Genomic DNA, 23,838 nt, shown 5'->3' with positions numbered 1-23,838 from the left:
TAGTCTAATGGTAATTATAAAATGGTGATCCAAAATCTGGTTATACCACCATTCCTGAAAGGGAGAAGGAGAATTCAAATTCTGTGCTAGACTTTGACAGGATTAAATGCCTCTTTTAGGCATTTTTATTAAAAAATAAAAATAAATAAAAATGGTCACAAAAAACTTTGGTATATATATACTGCCTTATATAAATGGAAGGAAATTGGTACCCTTCACTGTTTGGATATCTGTCTTAATCTATTTTCTGTTGCTATAACAACATACCTGAGACCAGGTAATTTATAAAGAATCATAAATAAACCTGTCATATTTCTGGAACCTGGAAAATCCAAGAATGTGGTGCCAGCATTTGGTGAGGCTTTCTTGCTGCATTATAACATTGTAGCAAGACAGATGGAGCAACCCAGAGCTCACTTTTATAACAAAGCCACCCCTGTGATAGTCCTTTAATCCATTAATCTGTGAGTGAATGAATGCATTCATCAGGGCAGAGCACTCATGAGCCAGCCATCTCCCAAAGGTCCCACCTCTCAAATACCATTAACATATGACTAGGATTTAACTCGGTAACACATAAAACTTGGGAACACATTCAACCCATAGTAATATCCTCTACTGTTTTTCAGCTGAATTACAAAGCAAAACACGAAGGTGAGAAGTTCAAGTGCAATGTGCCCGCAGATGCTCCAGAGTTTATCCAACACAGAGTCAATGCCTACAACCTGAGTGATGTAAGTACTGAAGCTTCAGAAGCCCACATGAAAAGAGGAAATGTCACAGGTGTTTGTTTAAAAAGACAAAATTGGGAGTTACATACACACACAACTGCTGAGATTGTTTACTAGAGTGGAAGTGGAGCTTATAAGGCCCAGTGTTTTGAAGACTCTTACTTAGCTATCAGATTTCATTTTCCAAAGCCTCTGTAACTATCAGAAGCATTCTCTTATTTACCCCCTAGGGGTTTTATAAGGTCTCTCTGATGTAAATGTTCCAATTCACTTTTTCCAAGTGATTGTTATTTTGCATTATCCCTTACACATCAGGATAACAGTTGTTAGAAATTTCCCAGAAGCCAGGCATGGTGTCGCTCGCCTGTAATCCCTGTGGCTTGGGAAACTGAGGCAGGAGGATCACAAGTTCAAAGCCAGCCTTAGCAACTTATCGAGGCCTTAAGCATCTCAGCAAGACTCTGCCTTTAAATAAACTATCAAAAAGGGTGGGGGATGTGGCTCAGTGGTGGTTAAGTGCCCCCAAGTCCAATCACTAGTACCAAAAAAAAAGTTCCCAGAACATTGAAGAGTGTTCTGATACATACTTAGTGATAAGGAAGAAGAAACCAGATGATAAATAAATCGATAGTTATACTACCATTTGGTAAATAAAATATTTCTAGGTAAAATACGCTTACATATGCAAATGATGAATTGGTTTTTTATCTTACTGGATTAATCTGTGTTCAATGTTATTTTTTATAATTTTCTGCTGAAATTTTCCTGTTCAGAATGTTTATAAGCAAGACTGGGAGAAGAGCAAAGCTAAGAAGTTTGAAATTAAAGTGGATGCCATCCCCCTGCTGGCAGCCAAGCCAACAGCAGGAATGCCAGCGATGTGAGTATGGCCTTTCTGTCTGGGCAGGTGGCCTCGGGCTGTGTCCTGGTGAGTGGGATCCAGCAGGTGCCATGTCTTTGCAGGTGATGTACAAGAAAGACTATGAGAAGAGCAGAGGGAAAATGATTGGAGCCCTCAGCATTAATGACGATCCCAAGATACTGCACTCCTTGAAGACGGCCAAAAACCAGAGTGATGTGAGTGCCATCTTATATTCAGGGGGACTTCCCTGTGAGCATGCTAGAGGGAGTAATGTGAAAAAGCATTTTTTTTTTTTATGCCTGTGGGCGTGCCCTCATGTTCACGGGAAATTGATGAGAATTTTATAAGTAGGATCCCCCAAATTCTCGCATCTCTTGCATTTGAGGACAGAAACCACTGATTAGTGCTTGATAGTCCTTTCATTTTGAAAAATGTATTCATTAGTATTAATAGATTATCAATAGATGTTCTTAAAACCTCTTGGAAAACATCAATGGACATTTTCATGTAAGTATAAAATAACTTTTAAAATGATGATTTTAAGACTACTTTGGTAGAAAATCATGAATCACAAATATAAAATCTAAATAGAGCTATTAATGCTTTTTATTGACTTCAGTAATTAGTACTGACCTAGGTGTAAGGAAAATACTCTATTGATTATTGGCTCCTTGAGAGCATCATAAAAAAATTTGGATTACCTCTCTAGAAAAATGAACATTATTTGTCATGCCTCTCGCCTAAATTTCAGGGAGCTTGTTAGATTCCCTAAAGAACATCTATGGGCCATCCATCATTTCGTGGTTACAGTTTTTACACTTCAGGAGAAACATTTGCTACTGCAAATTGCAGTATATATTGCGTTTAAAAAAATGTTTAGAGAAATGATGATGTTCAACAAAGCTTGCAATTTTTCATTTTTCATGACAAAAGAAGATGTTTGTATCACAACCTTTAATTTTAACCATGTGCTCATATAATGATCTGTATGTTCCTTCTTCATTATTATGTCAATTCTCACATACATAATGCTCTCTGTTCACCAGTTCCTTACACCATCTCAGGAAGGTTAGAGCTCACATCAACACCACATGTGTCTTTATCTTTTGTTTTTCATCCTATCATTGAATACATCAGAACACTAGGCACAAAACATATCAATAAATACTTGTTCGTTGATTAATATTGATTAATTTCAGTAATAGTGATTAACTCAGATAGTCTATGATTCATTCTCTCATAATACCCAGTCTCTCTCTCTCTCTCTCTCTCTATATATATATATATATATATATTTTTTTTTTTTTTTTTGGGTGCTGAGGATCGAACCCAGGGCCTTGTGCTTGCAAGGCAAGCACTTTACCGACTGAGCTATCTCCCCAGCCCCTCCAGTCTATATTTTGACATATTATACATATACCCTACTGTCATATATCTAAAAACAACAAATTAAAAAAAAAACCACAAAACCTATTTGGTAACAAAACAAAACAAGCAAACAAAAAAACCCATCCAAGTTAAATGCTAAGCTGCAGGTATAGAAAAGCCATTGGATCTTTGACAACATTTTATGTGTCCGGATACATGTCAGCTGTGTGAACACAAACAAGAGTAAAAAATACGTCTACACACCAACTGCAGTTGCACCATCGCTTTTTCAGTGTCTTTCTTTTTTATGTTCTTGCATACCCTAATAAGTTTTCCTATTTTCCTCAATCCCAGGGTTGAGATTTTATAATTAAGGGTTAAGTTTATTCAGTGAATATGATGATCCACAAAATATGAGAAGGAAATCAAGTTCCCTTAGCTAAAAGATCAGGTCATTGGTGAAAGAAATTTCTGCAGAAGATTGATAATGCACACCTCTACTTGGTAACTTGCCACTGTCTCTAACACTTGCATGATTGTAGGGAGACAGAGTGGGTTTATGATATTTCTACAGTCAATGGGTCAGACTTTTTCTCTCTGTTAAGGCAATTGGTGAGTGGATGTGATGAAGCTGGGACTTTGACCTAATTAGCACCCTGTCTAACCATTCCAGAAAACCTGCCTAGGAAGGAAAGTGCCTCCTGAGGCCCAACCAGGACATTTGGTTTATGAGAACATTGTACATAAGGGCCAAGGTTACTTTAATGGCTCAGTTTCACAAACTTTTCTCCTCTGAGGTCTTATAACAGTTGCAATCTGAAGCTTCTTTTAAATTGTTACCAAAATTAAACTTGATATGAAAAAAAAATACTTTGCTATTCTTAGTGGGACTTATCTACTGTCAACCATATAACAATCAGGTTGAAAAAACTCAGTACTATTCATTTAAAAATGATTCTAGAAATTAAGTCAACAGTCTTGTTTATGAAGTAAACATTTTATAAAATCAGAAGTTTGAAATGATTGTCATGTGGTTTTCATTAATTAAAAAATGATTCTTGATTAGGAATGCTTCAAAGCCTCGATGCGTTAATAGAAAGAGTGTTTACTACTGGTCCTTGAGAAAACCTATTTTAAAATAAAATAGTTCTGACTGAAGCAGAAGCTGTGGCCCTTGCTGATGTCTTTAGCAACTCTGGCAACTGTTTTTTTTTTTTTTTTAATCTGAAAAGCTTTGGAAAGACCCATCCCTGTGTGCTTTCCTGGAGGATTTCAATGATGGGTAACATATAAGCAAATTTGGGGGCAAAATCACTACTCAGATGTTTGTATCTGTTTCTCTAAATTCCATTTTCTGTACATTCCTGTAAATCCCCTGAGGATGTGTGGTAATAAGTGATCATTTCCTTTTTGCAGCGTGAATATCGTAAAGACTATGAGAAGTCAAAAACCATCTACACGGCCCCTCTTGATATGCTCCAAGTCACTCAAGCTAAGAAGTCTCAGGCAATTGCCAGCGATGCGGACTACAAGCACATCTTACACAACTACAGCTACCCACCCGACAGCATCAACGTGGACCTTGCCAAGAAGGCCTACGCACTGCAGAGTGACGTGAGTGGATGACTTCTCTCTTTTCCCTCTTTGGAAGGGGCACCAAAGAGGATTTCTACATCCATGATGTTTTCAGCACTTCCCAGAGGCATCTGTGTTGACTTATTTCACTTAGCATAAGCAGACAGATAATGGGAAGTTGCCTGAGTGGTTCTACAGGAACATGCCCTTCAAGGTTAGGGACCCCTGGCAGGGCATGCACTCTTCTACTATTTCCCTTTGGGAAAGTTACCAATCTTGCTGAGCCTAGACTCCTCCTCTGTTAAATTGGAATAAAACAAAAACATAGTTTGGAGGATTTAAGTGGATGCCAAATACTTAGCATGGTGCCAAAGCCTTGGTACACTCTCAAGAAACATTATTATCACAATTGTCACATTCACAATTCATCATATATGTGTATGTGTATATATATATGTTTTTATATATATATAATTGTAGTACTGGGGATTGACCTCAGGGGTGCTCTGCCATTGAACTACATCCCTAGCCTTTTACGAGTCACTAGGATTATAGGTGTGTACCACCATACCTAACTGGATTCATTATTATCAATAGTTCTTTACATAATTACTATTTTGTCTGGAAAAAATAATCCTTTGCAAAAATAAGTTTTTATAATTGGATTTTCTGCATATCACAACTAGGCAAATTAATTTCAGCTGTAAAAATTACTTTATCCTAACAATTACATTTTTAAAAAATGTACACATAACATAAAATTGACCATCTGTGCCATTTTTAAATGCACAGTTCAGTAGCATTGTGTATACATGTTGTTGCACAATAATCTAGAACTTTTCAATCATGCAAAATTGAAACTCTACTTCTATTAAACAGTAACTCTCCATTCTCTCCTTCCCTAGTCCCTGGCCACCCCATTTCTACTTTCTGCTTCTATGATTTTGTAGTACCTCATATACTTGGAATCACATACTTGTCTTTTATGTCTGACTTATTTCACTTAGCATAACATCCTCATGGTTCATCCTTGCTGTAGTTTTTGTCAGCATTTCCTTCCTTTTTACAAGTGGATAATATTCCATTGTATGGATATACCACATTTTGCTTATCCATTCCCCATTAGTGGATAGTTGGGTTGTTTTCACCCTTTAGCTTCTGTGAATAATTTCACTATGATTCTAAGAATTTGAACATCTCTTTTAAGATTTTGAATTTTGTATCTAGATTATAAATTTTAGGTACCATCTAGGGCCAGACAGCCAGAGTGGCTCTTTATTTTAATACTATCAAGTAACTATCCTCCAAATAAGAGCAATTCCAAATAATAACTGCTTCCTTAAGCAAACTAATGAGTGGAAACTATTTTAAAGTGTTTCATTGGCTAGTGTAGACATACTCTTAAAATGACCAGTACATATGAAGTATAATATATACAAATCTTAGGACAAATAACTACTATCAAACCTTGTCTAATTAAAAAAATGAGCAAAATCATCCACCTTCAATGTGACCATCAGGGCTAATTTGACTATAGAAACATGATAGAGTTCCAGGGAGCAAACATCTGACATCTGATCATCTAAACATATTTTCATTTATTCTTTGAAATACCACTTTGAATTGAGCATTTTTCTGGATTAGAATCATAATTCCACCTACTTCTATGAAGTGGGTAATAAGGATAAAATGGTATCTAAGCCAACTAGAAGAAAAGAAAAAAGCCTCAGGACCATTAAAATCTCTCACCAAAGAAGTGTACATGTTAACCTTCAAGTATGGTGTGACGGATGGGTCAGAACTCCTCAAGCATTCTGAGTGACGTGTTACCGATTTCATGTAAGAAGCACAAGATGGCTGGCACTGAGCCACGAAGTGTAACTTTTCTCTTGGTGTTTTAGGTGGAATACAAGGCTGACTATAACAGCTGGATGAAAGGCTGTGGCTGGGTGCCTTTTGGGTCTTTGGAAATGGAAAAAGCAAAGCGGGCTTCTGACATCCTTAATGAGGTAAAGCACTGGGTGTATTGGGTGAGGTCTGAATATGTCATGCTAAAACTTTCAAACCAGGGGAAGTGCCTCCTTTCTGCCTTATTCTCTGGTTATCGTTGCTGAGAAAAACTTACCACATGCATGAGTTATTCAGATAGATAAGCACACTCCTTTACATTACCAAAATCATGCATGCTAACTATTTATGATAGGGATACTTCTAATAATTTTATTGAGGTATAATTTGCATACCACAAAATCACTTATTTTAAGCATGTACATTGACAAGTTTAAAAACATATTTTGTAGTTGTAATATGGACAGAATGCCTTTGTTTTATTTGTTTATTTTTATGTGGTGCAGAGGATCTAACCCAGTGCCTCACACATGCTAGGCAAGTGCTCTGCCACTGAGCTACAGCCTCAGCCCTTGAAAAGTCTTTATAAATTCATGTAACTGTGCAGTCATCACCACAAAATAATTTTCAATGCTACCAATACTATAAAAAATTTTCCTCAAGGAATCCTGTACCTATCTTTAGACCCATATTTTTAACCATTCTAAATTTTTTTTTTGGTAATAATTGAGCTGCTTTGTCTCTAAAGTTTTAACTATTCTTAAAATTTCTTTTGAATATGAATTCTTCTGCTTCTCCTGATGGTTTTGTGGTTATTCACATTTGTCTGTACTTAAAATTCAGTCCTTTTTCTTAATTAAGTAGTATTCCTTTGTGTGGAGATACCACATGTTGATGAGTTCTTTACCAGATGGTGGATGTGTAGATTGTTTCCAGTTTGGGACAGTTTTGAGTACAGGAACTGGTACATAAATTTTCTTTGAAGAATTTTACCCCTTGTTGTATTCTTGATGGCTCTGAAGTAGCATGTAAATTATTTTTCGGTCTAAGAAGGAACAGTCTTCAAGCTCAGGCTCTTAAAGCAATCTGGTTATTTGTCCCTTCTTTGTTAAAACCAAAAACTTCCACTGTGTCAGGTGGATGTGTCATTAGGGAGGGCAAACTTCATAAAGCACAGAGGTGCTGAGTGACAGTTGTCCTTCAGGCTCAAGTTTTTATTCTCCTTGTTATATTGAGCTTTTGTTTGACTTTGGTGAAAACAACTTTGCCTACTTGGAATTTTCAGAAAAAGCTTTTCCGGGTTGGTGGTTTTTCAGAAATCCGAAGTTGAAAAAATGTGGAATGAACATCATGAGGACTTGGAAAATAGAGAAGAATATATGAATAAGGGTGGCTGGAAGTCGCCAGTTCCCATTTGGGTGACCTTCCTAAAGTCCCGCTTCTCCTCTTCAGCCTTTTAGTGATAACCTATATGCAAACCACAGAAAAGTTTGTCTGCTCTGTCTCATTAGTAACCCCAAATGAGTGACATTCCTAAGAACTTGATAGTGTCTGGCAAAGAAACCCAAATCTCCTTGCTTACTTTTCTGTTAATCCTTTAGAAAATTCTGTGATGTTTCTGAACCCTGCATAGCTCAGAGTACCTTTTTTTGGTCAGAAGCAAGAAATTGAGGGTTTAAGTTTAGTTCCTGAAAGTCATATTGGTGTATTCTCTCAAACCACCCATAATGAAAATGATTTTTAAAAAATATCGACTTTTGTATTGTATTCATTTTTTGTCCAAACCAATCAAGACTTAAGCATTTTTACATCTGTACTCCCTGTCTCTCCAAAATAAAGTTCAAAGATTTTGATATGTTAATCTTCTGTGAAAGTAACACAATTTTATCTTTTTGATTTACCAAACAGAAAAAATATCGCCAACATCCAGATACACTCAAGTTTACCTCAATTGAAGATGCTCCAATTATAGTACAGTCTAAAATAAACCAGGCCCAGAGGAGTGATGTAAGTGTTTATTTACCAATATTTTAATAACTGTTAACTAATACAAATGTGTTTGTATTTCAAATGTACTGAAATACACAGTGCCTCACTTACATGAGAAACTGCATAATTTTCCAGCTGTTCATTAATAAATCATACCTCATTCAGATCTTCAGGGTATTATGTATATAGTACTATACATGACTGTTCTTTCAACACTTGGCATTACTCTAAGGAAAAGGTATGAGGGACTTCTCTTAATGAACAGAAAAAATGAATATAGGCACTACATCAAATGGAAGAGGTATGGGCTGGGGAGATAGCTCAGTTGGTAGAGTGCTCGTTCTCGCAAGTACAAGGCCCTGGGTTTGATCCCCAGCACCACAAAAAAAAAAAAAAAAAAAAAAAAAAAAACAAAACAAAAACGGAAGAGGTATGTTTTCAGTCAGATTTAGAACAAAAGTCAAAACCACCTCTAAGTCCCTTTAGTCACCCATATAAGTGGTCGTTGTATTCCACCCTGTTAGCCTTTCCTGTGTGCAGAAAAGCGTCTGCAGTTAACATTTTCATCAGGTCACCTTCCTGGCTAAGTTCCACCAGGTGCCCCTCTACCTAGGTCCTGAGATTCCTAATCCATACCAAGGGATCTTTGCCAAGACTGAACCAGCACTGAGATGGGACCCTTTGCAATTGACCTTGAATGCCTAGGGATAAGGGCAGATGAATATGGATAGTACAGAGAGTCTTTCCTAATACCACCTCTGTGTAAAGTGATCCCTCTGAAATTATCTTCCCATGGTCTTAAATGCTTCTCTCTCCTTTATTGAATTTATTTCTCTACTTTTTTCCTTCTAGATTGCTTACAAAGCCAAAGGAGAGGAAGTTCTGCACAAATACAACCTGCCAGCTGACCTGCCGCAGTTCATTCAGGCTAAAGTGAACGCCTATAATATCAGCGAGGTGTGTGTATAGACAGGCTGACGTGTGTCCAGCCTCTGATAATGTGAACTTGGGGTGAAACTCAAATGGCATTTTTGTTTCCAGAACATGTATAAAGCTGACTTGAAAGACTTGAGCAAGAAGGGGTATGACCTGAGAACGGATGCCATTCCCATCAAAGCTGCCAAAGCAGCCAGGCAGGCAGCGAGTGACGTAAGTCCATCTGTGGTCACGTGTGTAACTATAAACCTTTGGCTGCGGGGGGCTGTCGGGGGCCTGACAGGTGGCCTGGCGGCTGGAAGCAAGTCCGGCTGAAAACTGCTCAGGAAAGAAAGTTCAGATATGAATTTTCTTGGAGGACAGGATTGGGGTAACCTTCTGATGAGTTCTCATCAGGGCTCTTCTTTTAAGATCCTTATCTACATTTCTGCACAAATTCGCATTGCCTCTCTTATGGAAAGGAAGAAGCAATTTACCATTTATGTCATCGCAGTCTCCTGATGGTAAAATTTTATCTTAAAACTTTAATTTCCTTGATTGCCCTCTTTTCCTCAAATCCTTTTCCTTCATTACGTCTAGAGACTGGTGAATTAGCCTCAAGTTTCATACCCCCTAGGTGTCATTAGTTTCCATAAAAGGAAAGAATTTTAAGGAGCTGAGGGTGTAACTTAGTAGCAGAACATGTGCTTAGCATCCACAAGGACCTGGGTTCAATCCCTAGTACCGGCAAAATAATAATAATAATTTTATTTCCCAGATATGAACTGAAGTCACTTTGCTCTTTGAGATTTAAATAAATTTGGCTCAAGGCCCCCACTTGTTGTCCTATAGAAGAGGAATCCCCCAACCCAATGAATTCTACAAACACGGAGGTTTTTGCTTTTGCCATCACCTCTGGCTCCGGGATAGCACAGGCTGGTTTTGCTTGAGCGCACCTGGGCTCACCTCTGGTAGATTCTGCTCTGCATGACTCAGAAATGGAACAGCCCTTTGTTTTTGATTTCCTTGAAAATTCCAAGCACAACTAACTATATGCAACCAGACACAACTGGAGATTGACATTTCACCAATGTAGATACTTTACAATTAAACAACAATGTCCTTGTCACCACCCAGAATGTCCCACTAACTCTCTGTGGGTGTTTTCCTCCACCACCCTGTGCCCTTCTGTACCACAGACATTTCCTCACCTCTGCCTCTGCTCCTCAGGGTCCTCTCCAACTCTCCCCAAGACACTCAGTTCAACTCCCTTTATTATTCAGAACCCCTTAATGTTCACCACTACCGGCTCACTCTAGATCTCCCTTTGAGTAACTGAGCATCAAAATTCTACTACTAAAATTCTATGACTAATCAAATAGCCAGCAACTTGGGACTCTAACCCATTTGGTAGAGATAGTGAGATATTTATCTTTTCATTCTTCTCTCCTGGTGTCTAAATGGAAAGAAACAATATAGAGACTTGTCACTGATATGAAATATGGGAGCATCCCCATCCCAACCTCCTTGGGTGGGCAGAAGTAACTATGGATACCCAAATGGGTTCTAAACATTTTTATAGTACCAGCCTACATTTCAAAGTACAGTTAGCCCTTCATCTCTTTGGACTCCACATCCACAGACTCAACCAACTTTGGATAAAAATTATTTTTAAAAAGATAGACATGGTGGCACACACCTGGAATCCTTGCTACTTTGGAGGCTGAGGCAGGAGGACTGCAAGTTCAAGGCCAACCTGGCAACTTAGTAAGACTCTATCTCAAAATAAAAAAATAAAAGAGCTGGAGATGTATCTCAGTGGTAGATTGCCTCTGGGTTCAATCCCTGGTGTGTGGAGGGAAATTACATCTCTATTAAACATGTAAAGACTTTTTTCTTATCATTATTTCCCAAATAAATGCTATTTACATAGCATTTACATTGTATTAGTTATTTTAAATAATCTAGAGATGATTTAAAGTATAAACGAGGGTGTTCATAGATTGTATGCAAGTACAAAAGGGACTTGATTTTGGCATCTGCAGTAGGATGGGGATGATCCTGGAACTGATTCTCCTGAGGGTTGACTATGTACACTGAATAGCTAATTGTTTATCAAAGAACAGTAATTTCTGGAAAGCTTAATTACTTTGAATCATGGCCTCGTTGTCCAGTAAAATCTTTTCAAATATGCCCTCCTTTGTGTCCAATAGGTTCAGTACAAAAAAGATTATGAAAAAGCTAAAGGGAAAATGGTTGGCTTCCAAAGTCTCCAAGATGATCCTAAACTGGTTCATTATATGAATGTGGCTAAGATACAGTCAGACCGGGAATATAAAAAAGACTACGAAAAGACAAAGACTAAATACAACACGCCTCACGATATGTTCAATGTTGTGGCCGCCAAGAAAGCTCAGGATGTCATCAGCAATGTCAACTATAAGCATTCTCTCCATCATTACACCTACCTGCCCGACGCCATGGACCTGGAGTTGTCCAAAAACATGATGCAGATACAGAGTGACGTAAGTGACAGGTGCTCCCGCAGGAAATCCCCCTTCAGTTCCGGCCTGCGGGGATCCTCACTGCCCTCTTCTCCTGTGCTGTAGAACACCTACAAGGAGGACTACAACACCTGGATGAAAGGCATAGGCTGGATACCTATTGGCAGTCTGGACTTAGAAAAAGTGAAGAAGGCTGGAGATGCCCTGAATGAAAAGAAGTACAGGCAACATCCCGACACCCTCAAGTTTACCAGCATCGTGGACTCCCCAGTTATGGTCCAGGCAAAGCAGAACACACAGCAAGTCAGCGATGTGAGTACAGACAGAGGGCAGATGGTGTGGAGGGAAGGTTTGTAAAAAGATAACTATCAATCTAGTGCTTTTATTCCTCTGCACCAATATCCTTTCATTTTAAATTTATTGTGTATTTAATTTAACAATAAAATTATGGTTATTTTTAGGTCAGACATTAAAATTTTTTTTCTTCCTTAAAATCATTTTTTTTACCTTCCTTTAAACTCTTACTTTTCAACCACCTTGAAAAGACCTTGTTATTGGATACATTGGATATGGTGCAAAAAATTCTAATACTGTGCATATGCACACACACATAGAATAAAGCTTAAATTAAAGACACTTTAATGTGACAAAAATTCATTGAGTTTAATTCTATATTAAGTTGTTCATATTAATTTTTCATATATAAAACATGAATATGGGGAAATAATACAAATGAATATATGTTTTACTTCTCAGAATTTAGCATATTAAAAGGATCACATGTCTTGGTGGAGATTAGTGTTGTTTGCCTGTCTGTGAGTAATATATATGACCTAGCAAAGGTTAAAATCTCTAAGGAAAAGTTTGGCATATAGAAGGGTTAAAAGAATATCAAAGCATTCACTCGTTAATTCATTTAATGAATATTTTTGAACACCTACTATATGCCAGAAATTATGTTATGTTCTAGTGGCATTAAGATAAAATAGATGAGGATTAGTGAGATACAGGAATGAACCAGGGTTGGGAATGTAGCATAGCAGTAGAGTGCATGCCTCACCTGCATGAGGCCCTGGTTCCATCCCCAGTACGGCCAAAAAAAAAAAAGGATTTAGCAAGAATATAAGACAAGAACATAAGAAAAAAGCATGGAGAGAAGCAGTGTTGCCATTTGGAGATGAAAACTGTGGGAGCAGCAGATGTGAAGTACAAACAAGGGAAGTGGGGGGTGACTGCCTACCAGAGATTTCCCAACACGTGTGGAATAGGCACACTCCTGACAAAAGAAGCACTGCAAAGACAGGAAGGAAGGAGGGCATCCAGGACAGGAAAGAGCTCAGGACTGCAGCCTCATGACCAGTCTCCTGTATGCTCATGTGTAGGGTCTGAAAACTATGGGGTATGAGGAAGATGTTAAAGATTTTTAATCCATGGAGTTCCATCATCAGGTCATGAATAAAATATAAAACTCCAGTCAGAGGGAAAAAAAAAAAAAAAAAAAAACTGTGTGGAGACTGTAAGGGAGAGATGAGAGATCCGAGGCAGGAATTTGAATTGGAAGTCTGTTCCAGAAATCAAAGGGAAGACTTCATTGAAAAACTAAGGCAGTAGCCATGGCAGTGAAGGAAATGTTTAGAAGGTAGAATCATGGAATTTTGTGAATGTTTAAATATTGTTCCTAAAAGCAGTGAGAAATTGAAGATGATTCTTGGGTTCTTAAAATAAATGATTTGGTATTTGGGGATTAATTTGAATAACAATCATATATTATTTTACTTGTGGTACATACACACAGTCTGTGTAAGATATTTCACATAGTCAGCCCTGGGAAGTGGGGGTATAATGAAAAATGACAGCTGAGAGACAAAATCTACTTATCATTCTGGCTCTATTTTAGTTTTAGGAATTAAGCTATTCATTTATTCCCTCTTACCAAGAGGATTCAATAAGATCTCAATGTCATATACTTCTATGTTTTTCGTGAAAAGTGTCTGTAATTTTTACAATGACAAAATAGGATAAATGTAAAATGGTAACACTTTTGAGAGTGCCAGGTTTGTGTATAAGCACCTGCACATTATGAAAAATATATTGTATGCTTTTACTGATAGGGTAGGAAAGATTTTTAACAGAAATAAAAGACTTGGCTAACTGCTGTTTCCACTCTAGGAATGAAAACACCCTAAAAATAGTAAAAACCAAAAAACTAACAAAACTTTTAGAGCTATTAACTCCATACTGGCAAAAAATAAAGTTATTTGGCTTTGGTGAATTCCGTTATGTGAGGTTTACATGTTTGAATTGATTTTCTATCATCTCTGGCAGACAAAGATTTCTGTTTTCTTAAAGGTTTTTTTTTTTTCTCTTTTAATGTAAAGAATTATTGAGTCTTCCTGAAGATAATAAGATACTTATTTTTTTTAAATAAAAAAATGCCTTTGATGATTTTTAACAATAAAAATAGGATTGTGTTAGGATTAACTCTTTTAAGGGTGCACTTGATGGGCCTTCCTTTTTGCATGATGTGTAATGCTTTTTATTTTCGTGTCTGTACATTGCAGATCTTATACAAAGCTAAAGGAGAAGATGTGAAACATAAGTATACTATGAGCCCTGATCTTCCACAGTTCATCCAGGCTAAGTGCAATGCTTACAATATCAGTGATGTAAGTAGCATCTTTGGAGTGTGAAACCCAGAGCTGAAAATAAAGCAATAGAATTTTAGAATAAGAGAATGACTTGACAATTATCTAGCTCAGTTTCCCACATGGTCCCCAGTGGAGAATACCCCCTGGTGATGTTCTTTGCCTCTTGAGTTGGTCCTTCGTGAGGTAGGAAAACTCTACCAGACATAGCTTTCTTCCTTATGTAGAGTATCCCCGCCATCTATTTCCCTAAAGTTTCTACTTAGTTTTCCTAGTTTTGTTTATGGGGGAAGTTATTATTCTCCATGAAATTGAAAATAAACGCAATCACTATTTTTTTCACAATAACCCTATAATTTCTAAAGCTGATCACTTGGTCTTCTCTTGACCTTCCTTTCATAAGACTGAATTGCTTCATTTCCTAGTGATGATCCTTACCTACCAGGATTTGCAGACCCTACATTACTCTCCCCTGACTCTCCATCCTTTCAGTATCTCTCTTTGGTTTGTGCCAAAACAAGATTTGGGCGAATAAAGTGTGCAGAATCCAGGAATTTCATGCTAGACACAAATGTGACATTTTGCTCCTGTGTGCAAGAGGGGATTCCTTTAGCTTACTTCTGGAAAAGAACAAAACAACCCCCATTGTTTAATGCACAGTATGCTGACATCCTTTTTTCCTTTTCTGTCCCAGGTCTGTTACAAACGGGACTGGCATGATTTAATAGCCAAGGGCAACAATGTCCTGGGTGACGCTATCCCCATCACTGCAGCCAAGTCATCAAGAAACATTGCCAGTGATGTGAGTAAAAATTTTAGGTGAAATTTGAGGGATTGCCTTTTAAAAAAGTAATCGAATGTGTGCTTGTTTAAATGGAAACCACATCGAAAACAATATGTTGAATTAATGACATTCGCATTCTCCACAAAAGGTTGTTTTGAAAACCTGTCACTTTTTCAACATTTTTGTGATTCTTTTCGGTTGACCCCACTTGGTAGAGCTGTCATGGATCTGACAGCGGCATTCTCCCTTGATTCATAGCCCAAATTACCTTTGCTGACACATTTCCCTGACAACCCACATTTATTTTCATTGGGAACACCCTGAGTGACACTAACACGTTAAATTCAAATGACTGCCTGCATTATAATTGCATTAAAAAGATTGAAAGGACATTATATAAATGTACATATTTTATAAACCAATTTTTTTTAAAAAGCCCACTTTTTTAGGATGTAATTTTGAGTCAGGTAAATTGATGCCCCATTTCATCTGTATTTTTTTTTAAAGTAGACACTTATTCCCGTCTTTGAAAAATAGAATTTTTAAAAAGTATGCATGTACTGCAGAGTTGACTGTCACACACTATTCCAGGGACTGCCGTTTTGGTTTAAGAAAGAAACCAATCGTGTGTACAGCCCACATAAGAGATGGGGGCTTAAGGATGCAACAGCTTTCCCTATAAGAACAGTACTGAAAACATCTTCAGCACTTTGTACACAATGCACATTGCTGTGAAATACGTTCCTAGTTTAAGTCAAAAGCAAAATTTTAACATATATCTTATTTTTTTGGCAACGGCCAGTGCTTTCACTACGTGCCTAGTAATCATTTGATAATCCTTGCACCTGCTAAACCCTTGTTTAGGAATGTGTGCTTACACCACAGGAGCTCAGTGTCTGCAGGGTTTAAGTGGATTTGAATTCCCTCACACAAAAATTGAGGTATTGACCTATTACAGGATAGCTCAATCTACCTCCCATTGCTGACCCCAGCAGTGAGAAACCTTGAACAGATTAGCTTTTTGAAATAGGTTTTTACTGATAAGAAAAACCCACAGCAGTTTTCACCCTTATGGTAGCTCCTTAATTCATTTGCACCTGTTTCAGCTGTGAGTTTGGAAAGGGACTGTGATCAGTGGGTAGGTGAAGGCCCAGTTACCTGCATAGCTAGTACTCACGTATTGGATTGGGAGGATTCACATCCCTGTGAAATCAAGATATATTGGTTTTATATTTGGAAGGTGACATGTTCATATTTGGTGTGGAAACTGAGTTGATTTTAAATATGGTTCTACATGCAGATCACTTATAGAAGTCAAAGCAGTGGAAAAAAGCTAGTCTTGAATTTATCATAACACTCTCTTGAAATTCCCAAAGAGATCTGAAATTTCTGAGGAGGGTGGAGTGTGGTTTGCATTTTTTGATTGCTATTCCAAAAAGTCAAGATGTTCTGAGTGCCTCTGTGTGTGAATGTAATTGCCATACCTTGCGTTAGCAGTGCTTAGGACTAATATTTGTTATCAAATAATTTGCTAACCAAATTCTGCCTCTGCAGTACAAATACAAAGAAGCTTATGAGAAGTCAAAGGGAAAGCATGTGGGCTTCAGAAGCCTCCAGGATGATCCCAAACTGGTCCACTATATGAATGTGGCAAAGTTGCAGTCTGATCGTGAATATAAGAAGAACTATGAGAATACCAAAACCAGCTACCACACACCTGGGGACATGGTTAGCATTACAGCTGCAAAGATGGCCCAGGATGTGGCAACCAATGTCAACTATAAACAGCCATTGCATCATTACACATACCTACCTGATGCCATGAGTCTCGAGCACACTAGGAATGCAAATCAAATTCAGAGTGATGTAAGTATGTATACCATAACAGGCCCAGGAATCTTGGTACTTAAAGGATTATCATTTCTCTCCATTTTATTAGTCTTCAGATGCAATAAGATATTTGAAAAATGCACTTTAATATAAGCAACATTTGTTGAAAACGGAATGATAGATAAGTTATATTTTTGCTGGCTTTCTGTGCTTATAATCATTGACACTGTCTTTGTTAACTTATGGATGAAAGATAAAGCTACCTTCCATTAACTACCACCTTGATTCTCAGCCAAAGGTGCTCCTGTGGGTCTGCTTCAAAGGTGATAGTTGTATAATGCAAAATAGGAGAATTCTCAGTGTTTCTGAATTCAGGAAAGTTTCTTTCTTTTTTTAACACAAGGTCACACTGTCAACCATGTAAATCCATGTAATGAGTCATCTAAAATGAACTGGAAAGGCTTTGTGCTTGCAGCATGATTCATGGAGAGCCTCCCAGGAAGGTGTTTAACATTCAGGGCATTTCTTTCTGCAGAAGCCAGATTTCTGTAAGAATGTCCTCTTTAAAGGGAAGAAATGGTATTCATTTATTGGTGTTACATGAAAATCTCTCTACCCAGCTAGATCAGGAATAGCTCAGGTGGACAGTGTGGATGAAACTCAAAAGTTTTGGAGTCTTCAGTGAAATCTAAAGGAAAGTCCAATTTATTGTCAAAAGAGACAAAATTTTTTAGCAGTACCCATGGAAATATATGACCTAGATTCCCTTCAGGTTCATTATAATGCACTCTAACAAAAGAACTGCCTTTTCTTGTTACCACATTCCAGGTAACAAGCCTTGTGACAGACATGGTCAGACACTAGCATACTGAAAAGAGTTGCTGTCTATTTCTCTTCGATAGAAATGCGGCTTTCAGAAACATCCCTTGAATATTCTTTACGATGTCTCCTCACATGAGCTTCCTCTTTTACAGAATGTATATAAAGATGAATACAACAACTTCTTCAAGGGCATTGGCTGGATCCCTATTGGCTCTCTAGAGGTTGAGAAGGCCAAGAAAGCAGGCGATGCACTAAATGAGAGGAAGTATCGACAGCACCCAGATACCATCAAGTTCACGAGCGTGCCTGATTCCATGGGCATGGTTTTGGCTCAGCAGAACACAAAGCAGCTAAGTGATGTAAGATGCTTCTCTTCAAAGGGGTTTGTTTATGAATAACTCCCTGTGACAACCACTTCACCATCCTTAATTGAATACATGAGGATGCATCTATGTTAACTAATAAACTACTTTCAGTGGTATAAGAGATAGGAGAAAAACTGTATGTTCCAAATTTATTTTCCAAATGCACACAGTCTGAGGTACTCATAAACAGACCATCACCCAATACTTGTGAAATGATATTATTACTATTATCATCTGCTACTGTTTGATTTGCAACAGTTCTACCCAGGTACACAGGAAAGAAGCATAATGTCCTAATCCCTTGCATAACAGCTCCACACTCTGATAGGTAATCTTAGGATAAGACCTCTAAGGAGGAGATAGGCAGTTTATATGCAGGCATCCTGGGTCTTACTTCAGAGCCCAGGACCCTTGTTCTTTCAGCCAGAGGTTAATTTTAATGCTTTGCACTTGAATCATTTAGTAATTTCAGAATTCTGTTCAAATGCCTTCATCAGAAGGAGAGAGATAAGTAAAAAGCAAAGAAAGATGATTTTGTTCTTAGTCATAGGTTTTGGAAACTGAGGAATACTTTAGTGGACTTTACTTCTTAGGGTAGTCCCTACCCTCATATTACTGCAGATGCTTAATGATCAAGTTCCATTTCAGTGGTCATGAATTGGTGGAGTTTCTGATTTCTTTTGTACCGAGCATGGTGTCACTTCTCATTGAGTTTTTCTAGTTAGTTGGAAAAACTGTACTCTCACTATATTAAGTCTTCCCTGTCCTGAAAAATGCCATCAATGTCTGCTGGTTACTCAAGCCAGAAACTTCATGGTCACCTGTAAGACCTCCTTGGGTGAAGCTCCACATCTAGGATACCTGCTAAGTCAGGGTCCTGAATACCTCACTGGATGCTTGTGTTTCAGCTGCCACCACCTAGATCTGGCTTCCTTATCTCTCATGTGGATGACTGCAGTCACCTGTAGTCTAGACTCCCTGCCTGGTGTCTCAAACAACAGCCAGAGGTTGTAAGACATAAGACCAGAGGTCTTATATGTAAAACCTCTTAGGAACGCCCCTTGAGACTTAAAACCTAAACTCATTAACTTGACTGAAAAGACTCTCCGCTTCACAGCCTGCTCCCACCTGACTAGCCCTCTTGGCTGCCCTGGGTACATTCCAGTCCCAGGTCTCATGCCGCTCTCAGATCTTCAAGGTGGCTAAGCCATTTCCAACCCAAGGACCCCGAATGCTCTTCTGCCCTTTCTCCAAGTCTGAGTATAAATGTCCCCACTGCAGAGAGCCTTTATGGCTATCCTCGTTCCTCTGCTGCAGTTATTCTATTTACAACACATCATAAATGTTAGCTATAGTTTATAGTTCACATGTTTATTGTCTATATCCTCTACTATAGACTGTAAGCTTCAAGAGGTCAGGTCTGCCTTTCTTGGCACTTTAAACTCAGAGCCTATCACCCTGCCTAGCTACAGTCCAGTGGAATGAGAACACTAATATGTCTACCCAAGCCCCCTCCCTGCCTTGGTATAGGCATTTCTGTGTATGTGGAAAACATGAATGAAAGCCTTTCTTTGCAAAGGAGTGGGTGCTTGATGAACTCACGTCATGTCAGCTGATGACATTTGCACACTTCTTCCTTTGTTTGCAGTTGAACTATAAGGTGGAGGGGGAGAAACTGAAGCACAAGTACACTATTGACCCTGAATTGCCTCAGTTTATTCAAGCCAAGGTCAATGCCCTCAACATGAGTGATGTGAGTATTTGGACTGGTGCCAGTTTAAGATCGATTACATGGGCTTCTCCTTCCTGTTCTGGGTAATTTTTGCACCAAGTAGTTCAAGAGGAGCAAACTGAGTCCCCAAGTGGAAACCTTATCAATCAACATGAGACTAAAGGCCACCATAAAACTATGGACTGTGACTCTTTGGTGGTTGGTAAAATCAGTCTAGGAACCCGTGTCCCATTTTGGCGGGGGGGGGAGGGGGGGAAGGAACAAAATGAGGCAAGATTGTAAAATATAGAAGTGCATAGTCAATAGTAATGGTAATATTCTTAGTATAACTTTTGTTTTCATTATTTGTTGAAACTTCCAAGAGTTCAATTTTTTCTTCAGAATTTTTTTTTAATATAACTAGCCTGACTCTTGGGTAGTCTAGACACATAATTGCTGATGATGTTTAAATTCACTATATGAATTGTTTTCTTTTTCATGTATTTTTTATGGTACTAGGAATTGAACCCATGGCCAGGCAAGCACTAGACCACTGAACTACATCCTCAGCCCTTTAATTTTGTATTGAGACAAGGTCTCACTAAGTTATAATCCTCCTATCTCAATCTCTCAAGTAGCTGGGATTATAGGTGTGCACCACTATGCCTGGCTTTTCTTTTTAGAAAAAGAATGTTGGAAAATTCTGATGTAAAAATACAATCAAACCCAGATAAAACTGTTCATTTCTTTAGAAGTTGGCTTAGTCATTATTCCTACCATTTTTAGGTTCTGGTTTGTTTGGTTTGTCTCCAAATATAAATTTCTAGTTTTGGTTCATTTGAAAAATTTTTCCTAATTTTATAAGTAATTTTTAAGCATGAAGACCAGTAAAAGCTGGCTAGTATTATGTCTGAATTTTAAAATTTTAACATTCTTGCTTTTCTATAAGTGTAAAGTGCTTTATTATGAAAACTTTACCCAAAGTATTACACACTTATTATTATTATGGAAAATACAAAGAATCATGAAAAACTAAATGAAATTTTTTGGTTATCCTACATTCAAGGAATTATCATTTTGTTCTTTTGTTACCCAAACATGTATACTTTTTAGTCAGTTGAGAGTATAGCATGTACAGTTTACTTACATTTTAAAAAAGAATATAATATGTATGTAAAACATGAATGAATAGCCTAACTGAATTCTCTTCATAGAAAGAGATGTGTTATGACATGTTTTATAAGAAATATTTTTGGCATCCTCTTTCATTCCTCTTTTTATAATATCAAATAATAAATAATCTTTCCTATTTTTGAAGGCTCATTATAAAGCAGACTGGAAGAAAACCCTTGCTAAGGGCTATGATTTGAGACCAGATGCTATTCCCATTGTTGCTGCAAAGAGTTCACGGAATATTGCGAGTGATGTAAGTCTAATTTGAAAATAGTTCTCTCTCTCTGTGTGTATTTTAAAATCTGTACACTGCAGATGAAACTATGAACTATATAAGGAAGCAAAGAAATTATAATATAAAAACATTTCCTAATAACCTAAGTGTCAATGATATGTCTTTTACATTGCTTCCCATAAGATATCTTAAAAAATTCAACATAACTGTTACAGAGAAAAAAAATTTTTTTCACAATGTGAAAAAGTTGAAGCTTTCATTAGTATATTATGACCATAAGAACCCCTCTTAATTTGAGTCTTTCCCAGAAAAAATTTCTCACCTACCAAAGTATCACTAAATTGAAAAAAATTCCAAAAATTTTAAAAGAATATGCTGTTTTAATTTCTTAATATCCACAAAGAAAAAAACCAAGTGAAATAAAAATCAGGAAGAATTATAAATTAAACAATAATATATTAATTAATAACTCTTACAAATTGTTATATTTTCTCAATGAATTCATTAAGAATGCCTCAATAGAATAAAAATTCAAATTGAATAATTTCTATTAGAGCTTTGCAGAAATTTACTCATGATTATGCAACTACTTTAAGGTAATGGAAATGAATAGAAACAGGATAAAAAAAATACACATCAAGCATTTAATAAACTTTTGAGGAAACTTTAAGCATATTTAGAGAATCTACCTGTGAACAATCTGAATACAAACAACAAAGTATTCTATTCTTAATTATCCCTGAACAGGTGCCAAAACCATCCACTAGAAATATTTTACTAGTTCTTTAAAAATACTTTAAAAAGTTCCTCTGTTCTTCTGGGAGAGGGGTATGAAAAATGGTGGAATGAGACAGACATTACCCTATGTACAAATATGATTACATGAATGGTATGAATCTACATTGTGCACAACCATAGAAATGAAATGATGTGCCCCATTTGTGTACAATGAATCAAAATACAGTCTGTAAATTAAAAAATTTTTAAAAATTAAAAAAATTAAATAACACCTTAAAAAAAAAAACTAAGATGTTACCTAGATTCAAATTTAATTTGGCTTTGGTTTATTACATAGATTCTGTTTCTATCAGACATCTACTCTATCAAACTTCTTTCTGTTCTTCTCTTTCAAACAGTGCAAGTATAAGGAGGCCTATGAGAAAGCTAAAGGCAAGCAAATTGGATTTCTCAGTCTTCAAGATGATCCTAAACTGGTTCACTACATGAATGTGGCCAAAATACAGTCAGATCGTGAGTACAAAAAGGGTTATGAAGCCAGCAAGACCAGGTACCACACACCTTTGGATATGTTCAGTGTGACAGCTGCAAAGAAATCCCAGGAGGTGGCTACCAACGCCAACTACAGGCAACCCTTCCACAATTACACTCTCCTGCCTGATGCCTTGAATGTGGAGCACTCCAGGAATGCCATGCAGATCCAGAGTGACGTAAGTACCTGCTGACTGCAGAGCCAACGCCCATTTCTAGAGATGGGAGGGAAGAAGGAAAGTCACACACTCCGTGCTGCTCTGCCTGGTTGAGCTCACTGTTCCCCAGGGACCTCCTGCAGAACTTGAAGTTGTATTTGAACTAAATGTAGCTTTGTTGTTTTAACAACATATCTAATATATAAAAATAATACTTTTTCTAAGTTTAGATGTTTGGCCCAACATATGATGTGTTTTGTGAAAAAAAAAATTTTTTTTTTTTACCCTGAAAGACCATAGGGAGTAAAAATCAGGCATTCTTCCTCCCCTCTCCTCCCTCATCTTTTTTCCTGATAATGAATAAGTCACATAGACAAAGAAATGCAAGCCCTGACTCTTCTGAAATAAAAATGTTCTTTCTTGTTGAAAAGAATCTATACAAATCTGACTTCACTAATTGGATGAAAGGAATTGGCTGGGTCCCCATAGACTCCCTGGAGGTAGAGAAAGCAAAGAGAGCTGGAGATATTCTTAGTGAGAAGAAGTATCGGCAGCACCCTGAGAAGCTGAAGTTCACGTATTCCATGGACACAATGGAACAGGCCCTTAACAAAAGCAACAAACTGACTATGGATAAGGTAAGACCCACCTGCTGGCCCAACCAGGGAGCCCTCAGGAGCTCCTGCCGCTGACTGTGCCCCTGTAAGCTGTTTCAGCATCTTCACCTTTCTGGTGGTCCAGATGGTGCTGACAGGGGACTCCATAGCTTTCATCATGACTAGAGAGCTTTCTTATTGACCTCAGGCCATCTCTTGACACTATGTATGGATGCAATAGAACTAAAGAGGTTCATAGAGTTGTGAGGTGGGGGCAGGATGGCATTTACTGCTCCAGTAGAAGGTTTGATGATTATATTTTTTATTGCATATCCATTTTCTTTAGTTGTCTTGCTATTTCACCCATATCAGATATCAGATTTAACCCCTTCTACTACGGAGATGTACTCTCTTGCTAGCATGATTACAAGCTTCTCCTGCTATAAAATCATGCACTG

The 23,838-nt window shown here is 37.6% G+C and overlaps 1 protein-coding gene across 1 annotated transcript in view; it reads left to right on the top strand.

Annotated features, from left to right (window-relative positions):
* Neb (nebulin) overlaps positions 1 to 23,838 on the top strand; it is a 207,364-nt gene that overhangs the window by 32,240 nt on the left and 151,286 nt on the right. The window contains 19 exon segments of the mRNA XM_047543863.1: positions 630 to 734; positions 1,505 to 1,586; positions 1,589 to 1,611; positions 1,695 to 1,808; positions 4,378 to 4,575; positions 6,438 to 6,545; positions 8,293 to 8,391; positions 9,226 to 9,330; positions 9,415 to 9,522; positions 11,502 to 11,813; positions 11,898 to 12,104; positions 14,354 to 14,458; positions 15,132 to 15,239; positions 16,776 to 17,087; positions 18,026 to 18,232; positions 19,887 to 19,991; positions 21,268 to 21,375; positions 22,494 to 22,805; positions 23,216 to 23,422. Coding sequence (XP_047399819.1) covers positions 630 to 734; positions 1,505 to 1,586; positions 1,589 to 1,611; positions 1,695 to 1,808; positions 4,378 to 4,575; positions 6,438 to 6,545; positions 8,293 to 8,391; positions 9,226 to 9,330; positions 9,415 to 9,522; positions 11,502 to 11,813; positions 11,898 to 12,104; positions 14,354 to 14,458; positions 15,132 to 15,239; positions 16,776 to 17,087; positions 18,026 to 18,232; positions 19,887 to 19,991; positions 21,268 to 21,375; positions 22,494 to 22,805; positions 23,216 to 23,422 — 2,925 coding nt within the window.

This window comes from Sciurus carolinensis, chromosome 3, assembly GCF_902686445.1.
Source record: "Sciurus carolinensis chromosome 3, mSciCar1.2, whole genome shotgun sequence".
Taxonomy (NCBI): Eukaryota; Metazoa; Chordata; class Mammalia; order Rodentia; family Sciuridae; genus Sciurus; species Sciurus carolinensis.
The sequence above is the reverse complement of the archived record's forward strand: the minus strand, read 5'-3'. Positions and strand labels throughout refer to the sequence as shown.